Genomic DNA, 17,874 nt, shown 5'->3' on the forward strand with positions numbered 1-17,874 from the left:
TTAAACTGACGTCGGTCGTAATAATTATGAAAAGAAGATGATGACGTTCAAGATGTTGTGGTGAAGTACGCAAACAGAAAATAAACGGCTGCATATCCCAGAATGCCCGGCAGCTGGTAGATCATGGGCTGCCTCACAGCCCTCGTCAGTTCTCGAGCGACGGAAGCAGCGAGTAGGCAGCACCTCTATCACCTCTCCCGACAAGATGAGAGAAATTGTCCACATCCAGGCCGGCCAGTGCGGCAACCAGATTGGTGCTAAGGTAGTAAACCAATCCCTGTAATAATACTGTATGAAATTGCATAGTACGAAAACATTTGTCGTCTGCTTGTTTTTCCTGTCGTCTGCTAGACACGCATGTAATTGTCATAGGGTATCGGGGGTTAAACCCGCCATATTCGCCGGCGGCGGTTAATAATTAGTGTCAATCTGGACAGACTAAGGTTCTTATGATAGTTTAAACACCAATATATTTTGTTGTTGGTGGTGTTTTAGACGAGCTTTGTCGATGGCGTAAGGTAAAAATTCATGGACACACATCAGTGTGCATTTCCCTGGCCTGGATTTGGGGATGTTGTTATTAACATACGGGCAAGGGTTAAGTCGCAGAGGCTGGAAATAGAGCCGGCACCGCACAGTCACGAGTCTGCATTACACGTCAGTAGACGGTTCTAGAATTCACCCTCATCCGGACTTGTAAGCAGTGTTGAAACAGAGGGGTTTGGCTGGGAAAGGGAGTGCTAATTTGTGGTGGCATAGGTTTGATGTGCATTCTTATTCAAATTTTTAATTTCCTTTGATTTTCAGTAATTTATGATAATGTCATAATCATATGATTACCATGACAGTAATACCAATTATTATAGATTAAATGGAGTGCAGCATTATTGAGGTACTGTATTTGAGAATTTGTTGGTATTAGATACTTAACATTTTTCCAACTAGTCCGAAGTATTGTAAACAACTACAGGGAGATACTTGAATTCATGAAAGGGGAAACAAAAAAGTTCTTGTCATTTTTAATTATCAAATCAAACCCCATCTAATTTAGGTAGGAGATGGCAGCCACAGAATTTGACTTAAGCATGAGTGATACAAATGGGTGATATGGGTTGGATGAAATTATGTATGATGACCAAGGGGAATCAGTGCGGTGTTATGCTGGCATTTTTCATTGATTGCACTGGTAATGCTGCATGTGCACATGAGGTAATTCACATAATCTTAATTTGAAATGTTTTACAGCCAATTAATCATAATGGAAAAAACACTATACAAATAGTAATACTAATTTGAGCTACTTCAACAGAGTGAGGAGCCATGATGTAGCAATGAGAAACATGGAAGCGAAGCCAAGTATAATTTGTGTACACTAAGGAAGTAAATTGATAAGCTCAACAATGTGGCATGCTTACACCGTTGAGAGTAGTTCCACAGATCTCTGTATTGGCCTTCAATTTTTTTCCTTTTGTCTTTGTTTTAGTATTAAGACTGAATGTTCTGGATCTCTGCAACATTTTCACAAAAGCCAGTTATTCTATCCACTTGGAGTAGTAAAAATTTAAAAAGAAAAAGAAAAAAAAGGCATTTATTGATTTGTCACAGCTGTTGTCACCATGCAGACAAGACATAAAGGGAAACATCTTGGTGATGATTTATAAGGAATATTCCTTTCTTCAGTTTGACATTATTATAGCATGAATCCACAAAAGCCTGAGGCCGAGGAGAGGGAAGAGATGAAGGGGTGAGTGGCAGTACGTGCAGCACAACAGCTTGGTGGCTGACATCAATACAGGGATGGAGCAGTCTGTGTAAGGTGGCTGAGTGAGTCATCCTCAGGGGTTTTCATGATAATGCCACTCCTCTCCCCTGGCCGCTTGTGCCTGACAGTGGAGGGGGGGATAATTCTGTGCCATTAGGCAGCTTCATTACAGCCACTTTGGGGGAGGGGTGGGGGGGTGTAGAAACAAGCCACTGTTCAGGTCTGGATTCACCCTTTCCTGTTTTGCCTGCTCTTTGATTGTGCTTGGTGGTTTCTTGTCAGTTTGGTTTTTGTCCTGTTTCGCCTTTTCACCATTTTTGTTCCACCTATTCAGTCTTTCACATGCACACACATGTTCCTACACTGGCACACACAATGAAGAAAGTGAGATTCTTTTGTTTTTTCAAAACTCGCATACAGCAGCTGAGTACATAAGCAAACTCAGAGCAGGCAAATCAGGAATAGGCAAATTTGGACTGCGTATAAGATGGCCTAAGCAAGCATATGAGATGGAATAAGAGGATCAGGAATATGCTAATTGGGATGACATGACAATTCTGTAGTTAGGCAGCTTACAGCCACTAGGGGTGAGGGGTGGGGTGATCAACTGATCAAGCCAGGGTTGCTTTGTTCCCCTCTGGCTGGCGTGTGGCCAAACAGGGGATTGGGGAGAGAAGGGAGATTCTGGAACAAACTGTGTGGGCTCACATGACAGCAGAGGGCTGACTGCATTTGTGATGACTGCAGAGCATTGCATTTTTAATGTGGTTATTGACATACTTCGCCCTGACATGAAAGACTGGCAGTACAAAACATGATGGGCCATTGTCAGCACTTTTGTTCCCGTCCGAATATGCAGCATTTACATATATCACTTGATCTTGGGAGTAAAGGCCATACATTAATCTGTTTAGTGTTTATCTGTACTTTATTGATCATCCAGTCCTTAGCAAACTTGCATTTATGACTGACTTGGTCCAGATTTGAATACTTTGCCTCAGGATAATTGTGCATGATATGACTTAGTGTCCTGTAAAGCACTGCAATGCATGTGTGCATTTATTTCCATACTTAGATATGCAACTGTATGTTCTCAAAAGGAAATATTTTTTTCTTCTTCAGTATATTGACTGGAGATTGAAAATATTCAGATGTGGAATAGTAAGAAGGTGAAAAGGATGCACTGTTGAATTTGACACCATTTGAAATTGCACAAAATCCAATAACTGAACTTGAAACTCATCCGATACTGATCACATTAATATTATTTCTTTTCTTTTTTTTACCAAAGTTCTGCAGTCAATGATTTTAAAAATAGAAAACATTTAGCAGTGCTACATTATAGTTTTGATTTTCTTAAACTATAGTTGGGATTGTTGAACGAAAACTGAAATATGTACCGGTACATGTATTTATAAACATTAAAAAGATTCCTTTATTTTGTTGTTAAGTATAAATGGATCAGAGAGTATAATGCTAAACAAGCTATCGGGGCACTGTGGAATGTTAATCTGACACATTTTATGTATGCTCATTATCAGTCATTAAGGGTGGGGCTGATTACTGACACTGATGTATGATTTCCCTGCGCAGTTTTGGTATGTGGTCTGTCAGTTTACCCACTGACCTTTTACATTGGGTTGCTCTTTCCTGGCATTGTTTCATGAACAGCACCAGCTGATAAAAACAAAAACTGAAAACAACCCTCCTCTATCTTTCCTCCACATCTCCCCTGCCCCTTCAGTTTGAATGTGCTGCACTGTCAGAGGTGGGGGGGCGTGGGGTGGGGGTGGGGAGTGGCACACTGTAGCTGAAACAATAAGTTGGTGCAAGCGCAAGCTGAAGAGGGTGTACACGTGTGTACTTAACACTGTATAATGAATGTGTACTCCAAAGCATGAACACACATACACACATTCTCACATCACACGGTGACATTACTTTAAAAAAATTTTTTTTTGTTAACGTGCATGTATGCTTGCCATGACTGACACTTGCACACTAACAAAAGGCAGCATGTGCTTGCCCAAGCGTGCATGCATTCATACAAATGCACACCAACACACGTGCATGCTCTTTGCTTGCAATGAGCAAATGAATACACGAGTGGTTTGGTTTGAAAACTATTCCATATTTCTATTGACACGAGTTATTTTGTTGTTTAGGTCTGTCTTTGCAGATACCAGGACTTTTTGACACTGAAATGTGAGCCACAAATTTTTTTTTTCTAAAATTCATTTAAGTGTTTGACTGTGCGGTATCAGTATTTCTTTAATGGTTCTTATGCAGTTTATTTTTACTGTGTTTACAACTAAGTACAGGTGGAATATATGACAGCTGGTAAATGGAGCTGAATTTTTTTCTTGAAATGGAATTGTGGTTAGTGTTTAAGGCTTTTTGTGCTTTGTATCGAATGAGGGGAGGAAATTTTTGTTTCCTGTGACACACACTGGTGACCATAGACATGATGTTCAAGTATTGATTTTCATTACTGAATGTTATTTGAAAATAAATAAAAGGTGGTGGGGTCTATTCAGTGAGTTGGGGAAAGTGGGATAGGTTGTTGGGGGTGGGGTCTATACAGTGAGTTGGTAAATGGGATAGATTGTTGGAGGTGGGGTCTATACAGTGAGTTGGTAAATGGGATAGATTGTTGGAGGTGGGGTCTATTCAGTGAGTTGGGGAAAATGGGATAGATTGTTGGAGGTGGGGTCGGGATCGCAGATGAATAATTGAAATAGTAGGATTATTATTTTACTTACTGGACTTGTAAAAGGGAAGTTGTTAATTTTAGAAGAGAAAGAATTGATAATGGATGTAAAAAGTCAACTTTGGTGTTCCTGTGACTGGAGATGACACAGTGCATCAAATGTATCATGAGTCACACTTTAAACATCAGAAGCATGTTCAATCAGAATTGGGTTAATTTTTCCATTTTGGGTGGGGTACAGTTGATGCTCAAAATATCAGATGGTGGTTTGACATGTAAAAATTTGGTTGTTACTGCCTACCAAGGTTTTAAATATATAAATTAAAAAAAGCAACAGAGTAGGAATAAAATCATCAGAGCATTAGAACTTGTTGAATAAAATACCATGCACATGATCAGAAAAGAAATGAAATTGGTTCACAATGGCTGACTGAAAAGAGTGCCTGTATAGAAATTTTGTTGTCTCATGTCAGGAAGTATTTCATGGCTTTGGCCTTTACAAACCTGTTTGATGTTTCATCAATTTCACTGTGTGTTATGTAGAAATGCCAAAGTTAAATGGAGCCCTGTAAAACTGGCTTTGAATGCTCCTAGGCACCAAAACTAGAAACACACACATACCCCTTACCCCCGCACCTCCCACACAGGCATGAAAAATGTTTACTTCAGTTAAGCTTATATATCATTATCTTGGCCACCTTTGCCAAATTACTTTCACGTGGAAAAAATCATGGGATTTTGTTTTAGTTCTGTGAAGCTATCTGTGATGAAATCTGTTTACAGTGGGATTGTTAATGGGATTGTTTCAGTGAAATAAGATATGGTTTTAAATGGGATTGTTTCAGTTCTGGGAGGTCATCTCTGATGAACATGGCATCGACCCCACTGGCACATATCATGGCGACTCTGACCTGCAGCTGGAGAGAATAAACGTGTACTACAATGAAGCCACAGGTAATACAGTCCCCATGTGAACAAGCATTAAAGCGCTGTCACTTTTCGCAGTTATTTGATCTTGTTCATTATGAGAGTCTAAGGTGATCTTTATTTACCAAAAGCTGAATTGTGATGATTAAAAATATTGAGTCCATGGTTGCACAATAGCAGAAATGGTTAGAAATTAAGACTTCTGATCCAGTGTTCTCAAGTGATAGGGTAGAGGCCCTATTGCAGCATCGTATTTTGTCGTTAGGAAAAGCTTTTTACCATGACTTTCTTCAGTCTGCACAGGTGAATGGGGGATACCTGACGAAACATTCACTTGGGAAAATAGACCATGATGTCCTTCATTTACTGAAATTTAAATTCTGTTATAGAGATTTTAGGTATAGGTCCAGAGGTACAGCTATGAGTACATGGTGATCTTAATTCACCAAAATTTGAATTGAGACAATAATTAAAAACATCTGTGGTTTGATAAAAATGAAAAGTTGGTAGTGATTGGTGTATAAAGAAAGTCTAGCATTGCACTCTGCTCTTTAGTCATGCAGGTCAAAGACAATGTTATTTTTATGGGGGAAGAATAAGGCCCCTTCATCATTCATACATTAAGAGAAGGTAGGTAATATTCTAAGGGAAGCCACTTGCAGTAGCTATTATACATTCTCCACCATGTGTGGGGTAGCATTTTGCACAGGACAGGCATTGGACCCCTGTCATTGTCGGCACCAGTAGTTGACAGTCGAGTGATTTAGATATAACACCAGTCCCAAAGAAAACACTATCAGGATTTTTTTGTTTTTGAAGAATTTGTTTAAAGACCTTGAAAGTCCATAAAAAATGACCCAAGTTTGTGAAAATTTAATTTTGGCCTCATAACTGATTGAAACAGTTGTTTCTGTCAGCGATAAAGCACAGCTGCCAAATGTTCCAATTTAACTTGAAAGTAAGATAATGATTTATAAAAACTTAATCTTGAAAGAATCTTTGTGACTGAATTGCTGGCACTCAAAATGTGCATTTCATACTGTTTCCTGAAGTTAATTTTTGGCCTGTAAAAGTGTTAATTTTTATTATTATTATTGTGACCAAGCGCTATGCTTGCTCCAATATTTGCCTCACGCACAAGCTGTATTAGCTTGCCTCACGCACAAGCTGTATTAGCAGACGACAGTTTGTGCGACGTCACTCCGCTTACATCATTTTGTCCTCACCAGACCACCTGTTCGGCCAGTGTCGCATCGCGGTACGTCATTGGCTGAGAGCAAACTTGTGTTTCTGTTCCACCGTAATTAATTAATACCTCTTTTGTCAGATCAGTAAACTACAAGTATTATGTACTGGCAGAATCGTCGCAATTCCATCTTTAAGTCTGTTCCATTTATGTTTGCCTACGTTGAACTGATTTAATGCAGTTTGTAATGTTCAGCGACGAGCTCGTTAAAACTGACCCTGTTCAGGTGACTTAAATTAAGATTATAAATTCATCTTAAATAACCAACACTTCATTTTATACTCGTTATAAAGTAGGTGTTGAGCTCTTTCTTTTGCAACTTATCCGACGTAAATCGGTTCAGGAATCATTTAGAAATCTGTCACTGAACACCTTTAAACAAACACAATTGTCATCGGATTCTCCTTGATTAGTGACGATCTGCTCGCAAGCACATGTGACGATCTTTGCGGTCCGCTAAACGTGCATAAATTGGCACAGTGAGGGATGAGTGGTCATTTCATACCTGGTCAGTCATCTGACCAGAGCCTGCTCTCTCTCTCTCTCTTGCTGCGTCGAGCAGTGTGTTGTGTTGTGTGTGCCCCCACAACGGCTGACACCTCGCTACGTATTGCTGTACTGTCTTTTCTATTGTCTTCTTCTCATTACTTCTTAGTCTTCTCCTTTAGTTTATAACTATTGTAAATAAACCAATAGAAAACCCCATTTGTGACTGACCTCTATATGTTCCTGGCCTGTGCGTGGGATCTTGTCTATCCTTTCAATTAATCACATTTAGTTAAGTCTTTTGTGCCGTACCCTATTAGAACCACTCGGAGCACGGCTACATTATTATTATTATTTTTTTTTTAAAGTTTCTGAAATTTGTGATATTCAACTTGTTTGAAATCTTTAGTTTTTGTCATGCGCTGTGACACCCTAAAGCAAGGAACGTGATTTCCACAGGAGGTAAATACGTGCCCCGCGCTGTGCTGGTGGACCTGGAGCCGGGCACCATGGATTCTGTGCGCTCTGGTCCTTTCGGCCAGGTGTTCCGCCCAGACAACTTTGTCTTTGGCCAGTCAGGAGCTGGCAACAACTGGGCCAAAGGTCACTACACAGAGGGGGCGGAACTGGTGGATTCCGTTCTGGACGTGGTGAGGAAGGAGGCTGAGAGCTGTGACTGTCTGCAGGGTGAGTTCTGTGTGAATTTCAGAAACTGGTTCATGTCATGTATGATTGACAGTTATGTCCGACTGTGACCAACATGGCTGCAGTGGAGGCAGCTTCTGTCCTGACTATCAGGGCCACTAATCGTAGTGGAGAGTGTCTTGCCCAAGTTACACCCCCCATTCCCTTGGTCAGGTGGGCCTAGACAGATAGCACTGGGATGGTCCCCAAAGGCCAGTTAGCTCCCAAGACTTTTGCACTAAGAGCCAGTGCAGTCTTGCCTCTTCTTAGTCATAGTCCTTCACAAGGCCTTAGAAATTTTGTCATTTACATTTTTCCTGCCCGATGTTTATGTCTTCATATTTATTTTTTCATAGACAACAAAAGCAAGAAATGTACATGCATGATATACCCAATGAGTTTGAGAGGTGCAATTATCAGTAGGGTAAATTTTGAGCAGCTTTGAGAAATATCATTTTCTTTTTTTCATTAAAAAAAAAGAAAAAAAGTTTGTTCCTTCTTAAAATATAATCTATGCAGGGAAGCCAGAAATATACATATTATTCACATTCATTTGAACGTCTTTGTAGCTGGAGATTGAGCAACTTTGAGACATGTATTGGGTAATTTTTTTCTTCAGACTTTTATTCTTTTTAAGAAAATCTAAGTCACAACAAAAGCAAGAAATATGCCTGTTATATATGTATGTTGACTGAAAATCTTGAGAGCTGCAACAGTCTGATTTGTTTTTTTATCTTGTGTTTTTATCTGCTGATGACTGAATCCGGTTGCTCCACAGGTTTCCAGCTGACTCACTCTCTGGGTGGAGGCACTGGGTCTGGCATGGGTACACTGCTCATCTCCAAGATCCGTGAGGAGTACCCCGACAGGATCATGAACACCTTTTCTGTCGTGCCTTCCCCCAAGGTGAGATTGGTGCGCACACATGCGTGTGCATACACACACACACACACACACACACACACACACACACGATGTGCGCACACACACACAGATGGTTCGTTTTCTCAAATGTCAAGATGAATCATTGTCTGTAATACATTAGACAGTCTCATGTGGAATTGTAGTTCTTTGTATAAGAGAAAGAACAAAAAGCGACAACTGTGAAATAATGATTCTTTGAAATAAATTCCTAGAATTTTAATTTGTTACCTGAGGAAACAGATTTTGGAATACCTGTGAAATAACTGTTTCAAGAATTCGCCCACTCAATGCATCTACAAAGTGTTTACTGATTTATCTTGATTTATAGCATAACAATTCACTTTGTTCTGGTGTGTTTACATAAATGTGGGATTTTGCATGTATGTTTTGTGCTTGTCATTTTTCCAGGTGTCTGACACCGTCGTGGAACCATACAACGCCACTCTTTCAGTGCACCAGTTGGTGGAAAACACAGACGAAACATATTGCATCGACAATGAAGCACTCTACGACATCTGCTTCCGTACGCTCAAACTCACCACCCCCACCTATGGAGACTTGAACCATCTGGTCTCTGCCACCATGTCAGGTGAGAGATATTGACCCATGGGGCTTCAGGTATCATGTAAATATATTGTGGTTCCTCATGGAAGTCTTGAAAATAAAGAACTATTAAGAACCATTTCCGTGGGTAGAAATGTTTAGTCTTTTTATTTATCATGGTCTTTGGATTTTGATTTCAGCTTCAGATTCTGCTTAGATTTGTTTTTTAGGAGGAATGATTATCTTCATCTTCCTGTAGGTTTGATTAATGAAAAGTTCATCAACCCAGTTCATTTGTGAAAATATGCGTCCAGTACAACACACTATAGGTGCAAAGCAGTACAATACAATGCAATACAATTAGTACAATGGAATGTTGTACCTTATAGTCCAATGTTACAGTCAAGTTTTATACAGTACAATACTCTGGGTATCAAATGAATCTTCCAGGGATGGCAACTTGCCTTTGGTTCCCTGGCCAGCAGAACAAGGACACTACAACAAAACTGCACAACACAAAACAATGCAGCGCAGTACAAAACACTGCTGAATGCAATACAGTACAATACAGTACAAAACACTGCTGAATGCGTACAGTACAATACAGCACAAAACACTGCTGAATGCGATACAGTATAGTACAGTACAATACAGCACAAAACACTGCTGAATGCGATACAGTATAGTACAGCACAATACAGCACAAAACACTGCTGAATGTGATACAGTATAGTACAGTACAATACAGCACAAAACACTGCTGAATGTGATACAGTATAGTACAGTACAATACAGCACAAAACACTGCTGAATGTGATACAGTACAATATAGTACAGCACAATACAGCACAAAACACTGCTGAATGCGATACAGTACAATATAGTACAGCACAATACAGCACAAAACACTGCTGAATGTGATACAGTATAGTACAGTACAATACAGCACAAAACACTGCTGAATGCGATACAGTATAGTACAGTACAATACAGCACAAAACACTGCTGAATGCGATACAGTATAGTACAGTACAATACAGCACAAAACACTGCTGAATGTGATACAGTATAGTACAGTACAATACAGCACAAAACACTGCTGAATGTGAGTATAGTACAGTACAATACAGCACAAAACACTGCTGAATGTGATACAGTATAGTACAGTACAATACAGCACAAAACACTGCTGAATGCGATACAGTATAGTACAGTACAATACAGCACAAAACACTGCTGAATGCGATACAGTATAGTACACTACAACACAGTACAAAACACTGCTGAATGCGATACAGTACAATATAGTACAGCACAATACAGCACAAAACACTGCTGAATGTGGTACAGTATAGTACAGTACAATACAGCACAAAACGCTGCTGAATGCGATACAGTACAATATAGTACAGCACAATACAGCACAAAACACTGCTGAATGTGATACAGTATAATACAGTACAATACAGCACAAAACACTGCTGAATGTGATACAGTATAGTACAGTACAATACAGCACAAAACACTGCTGAATGTGATACAGTATGGTACGCTACAATACAGCACAAAACACTGCTGAATGTGATACAGTATAGTACAGTACAATACAGCACAAAACACTGCTGAATGTGAGTATAGTACAATACAGCACAAAACACTGCTGAATGTGATACAGTATAGCACAGTATAATACAGCACAAAACACTATATCTGTCCTCCAGGCGTGACCACCTGCCTGCGGTTCCCTGGCCAGCTGAACGCCGACCTGCGTAAACTGGCCGTCAACATGGTGCCCTTCCCCCGCCTCCACTTCTTCATGCCTGGCTTCGCTCCCCTCACCTCCCGCGGCTCCCAGCAGTACCGCGCCCTGACTGTGCCCGAGCTGACCCAGCAGATGTTCGACGCCAAGAACATGATGGCCGCCTGTGACCCCCGTCATGGCCGTTATCTGACTGTGGCCGCCATGTTCCGTGGCCGCATGTCCATGAAGGAGGTGAGATTTGTCCTTTGTTTGCATGTTGGATCGGTCAGTTTCAGCTTCAAGGTGTCAAAACATGCAGGCTGATCAATGTAAACAAAAAAAGAAGAAAAAAGGAGCAGATCCCTGACACATACATTAGTACAATGAGGTGGTCAGGCCTTTGGAGGTAGTGGTTCATAAAAACACTGACATGAAAGGAAATATGATCAGTAAAATAACAAATAAAAAGATACTTTATCATTTTAAAGAACACCAGATTGCGAGGAAAACTTAATATGAGAGGAGGTTTAAATGAAATTCTCTTGAAATACAGAGATATAGAAATAATGATAAAAGATATATAGTTAGAATAAAATATTTTTGGTGTCATATACTGTACCATGTCAAACTGATGCAAACTAGGCCTATTGGTTTGCTCGTGCAGCTAACAATGAAAAGACGACCTGTCTTGCCCGGTCTGCTCTTAGCCAATCAAACGCCTCTAAAAGCTATAAGCACTGAATCATTCCTTTGGCCAAGGCTCTCCACGCCATCTTGTCAGGTTTACGCTCTGTCTCGTATTACGCTTTTTTTGGCTATTAAGCGTATTCATTTGGCCTGGTTTTGCTGCATGCGGCTTGTGTTTATTGTATTCTGACATTGTGTGTACTTGATTTGACTCGGTCCCCTCGAATCGTTTGTTTTTCTCTACCTCTAAGTTGATCCTGTCTTTCCTTCCTTTATTGGGGATCGGATTTTTGCTGGGTGCCTAAGCGTGGGTACCATGCCTCGTATGCCATCCCACGACGGTAGGAATCATGATGCTGGGATCGAGACCCGGCAAGAGACTCTTCCAGGCCCGGAGCTCATGATTCCTTCTGATAGGGACCGCGGCGATGCGTCTTTAGACGCTGATCGCGGAGGCGACACTCGTACCAGTAAACGGTCATGAAGGGGACCGGGGGGGAAAGGTGTACGAGCGTCACCTCCCGAGGTGTCCCAGCGTGAGGTAGGGAAAGGGGGGAGTGGCAAGTCCTCTCTTGGCGGTGGGGACTCGCGGCTAAGCACAAACTCCCAAGGGGAGGCCGTGCCCGGCCGTTACCCTGGTCCCCACTTAGAGACGGCCCTCAGGGGCCCCATTGCTGTTCCCCCTCCTCCCTCCTCTGCCGACCCCCCTCCCCCACCTCCTGGGGGGGAGAAAATTTTGGTTGCATGGGAGGACCTCTACTTTGCCTACCCCGGGCCAAGCCACCCCAGTCTCCCCACAGGAGGGGATTTGGGGCGCGTGGCAACCTGCTCTGCAGGTCTTCCCGCTATCCGGCCGGTCTCCCCTGCTGGGGGAGGCCCGTGCATGTCAGGCGGTTCCGGGCAGTCAGCCCGCTCGTCTTCTGGTGGGACTGACACCCAAGTCGGACCTGACCTCCCTCCGACTTGGCCAGTATTTTCCCTTCATGGAGGTCAAGGTACCAGTGACCCTTGGGGTTGGAGTCACAGGATGGTTGGTGCCCACGGGTGGTTACCCCCATTCTACCCGTACTGGGGCGCACCAATGGTGCACGCTGGGTTTCCGGGAGGACCAGGGGCCAACCCCTTGTCCGTTCCCCACCGGACCCAACCCAGCACATCTCGCAGGGTGACACACATTTCCTCCTCTTGTATGTATTTGTATTGAATGACTGTGATTCTTGTAGATTGTTCATGTAACTTATATCACAAATGAGTTTCACTTACCTGAGATAATGACGTATTCTGTGGTCTGTATCCCTGTGTTGTGTGTGTGGACAGGTGGACGAGCAGATGCTGAACGTGCAGAACAAGAACAGCAGCTACTTTGTGGAGTGGATCCCCAACAACGTCAAGACAGCTGTGTGCGACATCCCTCCCCGCGGCCTCAAGATGTCCTCCACCTTCATTGGTAACTCCACCGCCATCCAGGAACTGTTCAAGCGCATTTCCGAGCAGTTCACCGCTATGTTCCGCAGAAAGGTAGGCTGCAGGGGTGTACATTCCAGGGCTTATGGTCAGTTAAAAATTTTACACGAGTCGGGTATAACGGCAGTTTGTCCGATACTCTTTCTTTCACAGCCAGATTTCTGTGTGACACACTCACCAGTTTTGAATGTTTTAGGGTTAGTGCTCTGTCACATGCAGTTCATGTCAAAACAACACAGAGGACTTGGTCACTTCAAACCCAGTCAGAGGGGGAGTTTTCTCTTGCTCAAAGTTGATGTTAAATTTAATTCCTTCATCTTTAAATAACCAACAGTGTTTGTCATTCTGTGTACTGGAGTCGTGTTTCATTAACTAGTTGGCTTTTCAGTCCTTGAAGCATCTTCGCATGCAGCTGCTGTTTTCTGACCCCAGTCATGCAGTTCATGATGCAATATGGCTCTACATTTTAAACATCTTGGGTTTGATTTTATATAATATCGGCATACTCTGCAAACATATGGCAATGGCAGTCTGTTATTTTACTACCTCTTCAGTTTTGGGGCAGTAGTGTTCATACAGAAGAAACAGCATGATTCTTTTGTATGTATTGACGTCTACTCCACGTATTCAGGGCAATATTTTTTCATACAAATGTCTGCAGAATTATTTTGTTTATACTGACAGCTAATTGACTCATTAGGACCAATACATTTTCATACATATGCATCTGCATAATCATTTAGTTTGCACTGACAGATTGGTTGACAGAGGGAGACCAATTATTCCACAATAATCAAATTCTGGCTCAGATAGTCAGGACAGCAGTTGCATTCTCTGCTGTTCTGATGATGATACTCGGCCACAACCGTCATACTCATGGCTAATCCATCATGCCGATTCCCTTGCATCTTTTAAATCTCGTCTCAAAACTCACCTTTTCCTTCAGCAATAAGTTCAATTGTGGCAGGTTCACTTCCTTAGCTTTTGCTGTGCTTGACTATGTGTGTATGTGTACATAACTACATGCTTGTATATGAATGTGTAGTGTGCGTGTGCGTGCGTGCGGCGTGTATTCACGTCTGTTTATGTATGTTTGTGTGTGCCTATGTGTGCGTATGTGTTGAAGGTAGCTGTTAGGTACACATGTATGTTAAAATGTATGTATGCATTGTGTGTGTGTGTGTGTGTGTGTGTGTTCACATTTTGGTGTGTGTATGTAACATTGATGTAATGTGTTATGTAAACAAAAGTGTTTTTGTAAAGCACCTAGATTTCTGGATAGTGTGCTATATAAGTATCCACTATTATTATTATTAGTGTGCCATATAAGTTATTATTATTAATCCGTGGCATTTCATTCTCACAGGCTTTCCTGCACTGGTACACTGGGGAGGGCATGGATGAGATGGAATTCACGGAGGCCGAGTCCAACATGAATGACCTGGTGTCTGAATACCAGCAGTACCAGGACGCCACTGCTGAGGAGGAGGGCGAGTTTGATGAGGAGGAGGGAGAGGATGAAGAAGCTGCTTAAAGCTGTCTGTCAGCCCCCACTACCTGATCCACTGAATGCATTGAACAGCTGTATCAAAGCACAGTCTTGTCTGACTTCATTTATGGAATTCTTGCAAAATGAGTTTCTTCTTGAACAGTTCATACACATTCTGTCAAAGAAGGGAAGTTACTGATTTTTCAGAATGCAAAATGATGGGATTTCATATTGAAACATGTTCTGATGGAAGTGTTTAAAAAGAAACTACAAACTTAACCATTTCAAAATGGACCAATGATTTGATTATGTCCCAGTTAAATTGAGTCTCTGGTGCGAAGAAAGTGTTATTTTTGTGAAGCAGATACAAAAAAATCATCTGGTCAGAAATTGAGGAGTTTGACTCTTAAGGCATTGTTTTTTGTTTTTTGAACAGCAGTTGGGATTAGAGTCATTTAGTCAGACTTGAAAATACTTTGACTTGCTTGTTTACAGCGGTAAGGATCAGGTTATATCAACACCTCTACACAGTTAAAGCTGTCTTTGTCTCCAGCCATGTTGGCACTTTTTTCCTCCATGATGGGGCCTTTGAAAACAAAAAGTTGCTGAGCGTCTGAACACCACACTTAACTCGAATCTCGGCTCCATCACTGTCAATCAGTGTTGTGCATTTCGTTGTGGTCTGGCTATGGTTGTCTGCTTTACGTAGCCCCGTTTTTATACCATGAAAAATTCTAAAAAGGGATTGCAGGTGTTCTTTTGCTTTTTTGACATTATTGCTTCCTCTCTTTTGCAATGTACTGATGGGACATCTAGTCAAGTTACGAAGTTTCTGAAGTTTGTGTCAGCTTTTATATTTCAATTTCTGAGGCACTTGAAACTTAAAACAAGAGAAATGTTTTTGGTGTACTTATTTGCTCCTTTTGGAGCTTTGTAAAGAAAAAGGTGAATTGTTCCTCTTTTCTGTCTGTTGGTCCATTGATATAATGGATGCTTGTACATTCATATGTTGCTTGCTAACTCTTTGACCATTTTGACCACTGTACGAGTAGTAGCTTTTGTTCTTATTGACAAGGCTATCTATGTGTCAGAATAAGATTTACTTGTAAAACACAAGGTTGCAGTTTGTGTTATTTAAAGGCTGGGATTTTTTTTTTTTTTTTTTTTTTTTTTTTTTTAAAGAGGGGGGGGGGGGGGGGGGGGGAGGGGGAATGTGTTCAGTCTGAGTTCCGAGTTCTTTTTGTTTTTTTTAATTATTTCCTAGCAGACTTTTTGCACTGTAGTGTTAAAGCTGCTGATGCATAGCAAAATTCAAAAGTGCCTAGGACCCCAATTTCTGGAAAAAGTGTAAAAACGATAGTCTGCATTTACTTAGACAAGAACTGCCAAGTGAATTTTTGTCCACTGCAGAATGTCTTTAATTTGCATGACAAATCTTTTTTGAAAAAAAACTAAGAATTTTCATTTCTTTTTTTTTTTTTTAGGCAGTTTTATTTGTTGCTTGATGTCATTTGATGGGATCAATATATTGTGGCTCAGCGCAATTTGTGTATTAATGAGTGGTAAAACTGGAAAACGTGTGTGTGGTGTGCCAACAGTCTGCAAGCTTAATTAAGCTCGATGATTTACCCCGATAGTCTTTAGTTGCAAGGGAAGTAATCTTGATGCTCTCTGTGTTCAACAGAGCACAGAATCAGAAAACATACGTCTACACACAGGCGCATACATCCATACATGAACAGATCTGTACTTAAAAGATTTGTACAATCAGCCTGAGCATGGTAACTTTGCATATTGACAACTCAATGATGCTAATATAATGCTTATTATTTGTTGTAACATTGCATCACTATCAATATCTGGCGACTGTTTTCACTTTGAACACGAAAAAAGTGAATTAAAAAAAATCCCCAAAACTCTACATATACACACCTGTAAACACATGTCTGCTCTCCAACTTGTCCAAGAGACACGCATTTAAAAAAAAAAAAAAAAATTCGAGTGTCCAGAAAGGTATTTAAAGAAAAATTCAGAGCTTGTTTTCATTCACTGAACAAGAGTAAACTTATCACCCCCACTCCCCCTTAACTTGACTGGGGCTTACAATGTGGCTACAATTGCTTCATTATAATGTATTCAGACATTAGTTAACCTTGGCTGGCTATCATGGGTCGTACACGACCCAGAAGGGTACAAAAACGCAAATATCTCAGCCAATTCTGAATATTTTTCTACGAAATTTCAGAAATGCTTCCTACACCTAAAAGGCCAACTTTGCCAAAAAAAATGAAAAATCATTAATTAATGAGTAATTAAAGGTGGCGTTTTAACTACACACGGACGCTTGTGTGGGTCGTATATGACCCATGCTTTTTAAAGAGGAAAAAACGTGGTGACCCCTTGAAAGCTCATGTGGGTCATTCACGACCCATACCTTTTTAATAGTGATTTCAGAAGGTTTAATTTGCAATTAGTGAAGGAAAATAAAGTTTTACTTTCAATAGCCTCACTACCCCACTACCCTCCCCGCCTCGTCCCTTTCGCCTGTCTTCAGCTATAACCCCCTTCCATCCCTTTCTCTAACAGCATTTACCTGAGTGACTGAATATCTTTGTGTGTGTATAGGATGCTATGAGTCATCTCTCTCTGTCACGCTGTCTCTGTCTCTCTCTCTGTGCATAAGTAGGGTTTGTACGGATATGCATATGGTGTTATGCGTTTGTGTGTGATCAGATGTCTGTGCGTGTATATGTGCGTGTGTGTGAATGCGTGAGCATGTGTTTCTTCTGAGTGTATGTGTTTGTGTGAGTCTGTGTGCGTGTGCAAGCGCATGTGTGTGTAATCAGTTGCTACAATGTTTTCCTTTTCTATATTTTGTTATAAGCTTTGGAGGAATGTACAGGTTTTTGTCTCTTTAAAAAGTATGGGTCATGCATGACACACACAAGCTTTGGAAGAATATAGAGGTTTTTGTCTCTTTAAAGGTATGGGTTGTGCACGACCCACATGAGCTTCCGTGTGTAGTCAAAAGCGACAGCTAGTGAAGGTTTAAGTTACCCCTACACTCTATGTAAGTCTCAACAAAAATCGGTCACCTCCACACATGCAAGCACACTTAGAAATGCATTAAAAAAGTTAAAGGTGCCAGAGTCTCTTGTGGCTTTGGGAGCAGTGAATTCATGTCGGCTATGTTAAGAGCTTGCCATAAAAG

General features: G+C 41.1%; 1 protein-coding gene across 2 annotated transcripts; it reads left to right on the forward strand.

Moving 5' to 3' along the window:
- Positions 1 to 123: 123 nt before the first annotated feature.
- On the forward strand, positions 124 to 16,207 carry LOC143275825 (tubulin beta chain-like). Of its 2 annotated transcripts, XM_076580108.1 has the most exons (9): positions 151 to 262; positions 3,928 to 3,967; positions 5,318 to 5,426; positions 7,591 to 7,818; positions 8,594 to 8,721; positions 9,148 to 9,328; positions 11,004 to 11,275; positions 13,028 to 13,228; positions 14,541 to 16,207. In XM_076580108.1, exons 4-9 carry the CDS (start codon positions 7,641 to 7,643, stop codon positions 14,706 to 14,708), a joined length of 1,128 nt encoding a protein of 375 aa, XP_076436223.1. In that variant the 5' UTR covers positions 151 to 262; positions 3,928 to 3,967; positions 5,318 to 5,426; positions 7,591 to 7,640; the 3' UTR covers positions 14,709 to 16,207. The 2 variants fall into 2 exon arrangements, with proteins under 2 accessions (XP_076436222.1, XP_076436223.1); XM_076580107.1 differs by lacking the exon at positions 3,928 to 3,967 and having other exon boundaries at positions 124 to 262.
- Positions 16,208 to 17,874: the final 1,667 nt, after the last annotated feature.

This window comes from Babylonia areolata, chromosome 31, assembly GCF_041734735.1.
Source record: "Babylonia areolata isolate BAREFJ2019XMU chromosome 31, ASM4173473v1, whole genome shotgun sequence".
Lineage (NCBI taxonomy): Eukaryota > Metazoa > Mollusca > Gastropoda > Neogastropoda > Buccinidae > Babylonia > Babylonia areolata.

Bases quoted from the DNA above. Each gene is read 5' to 3' on its own strand.
- LOC143275825 (XM_076580107.1), top strand. From the start codon at position 206: ATGAGAGAAATTGTCCACATCCAGGCCGGCCAGTGCGGCAACCAGATT. The intron at 5,427-7,590 runs GTAATACAGTCC...TGATTTCCACAG, and splicing joins GTACTACAATGAAGCCACAG to GAGGTAAATACGTGCCCCGC. The intron at 11,276-13,027 runs GTGAGATTTGTC...GTGTGTGGACAG, and splicing joins GCCGCATGTCCATGAAGGAG to GTGGACGAGCAGATGCTGAA.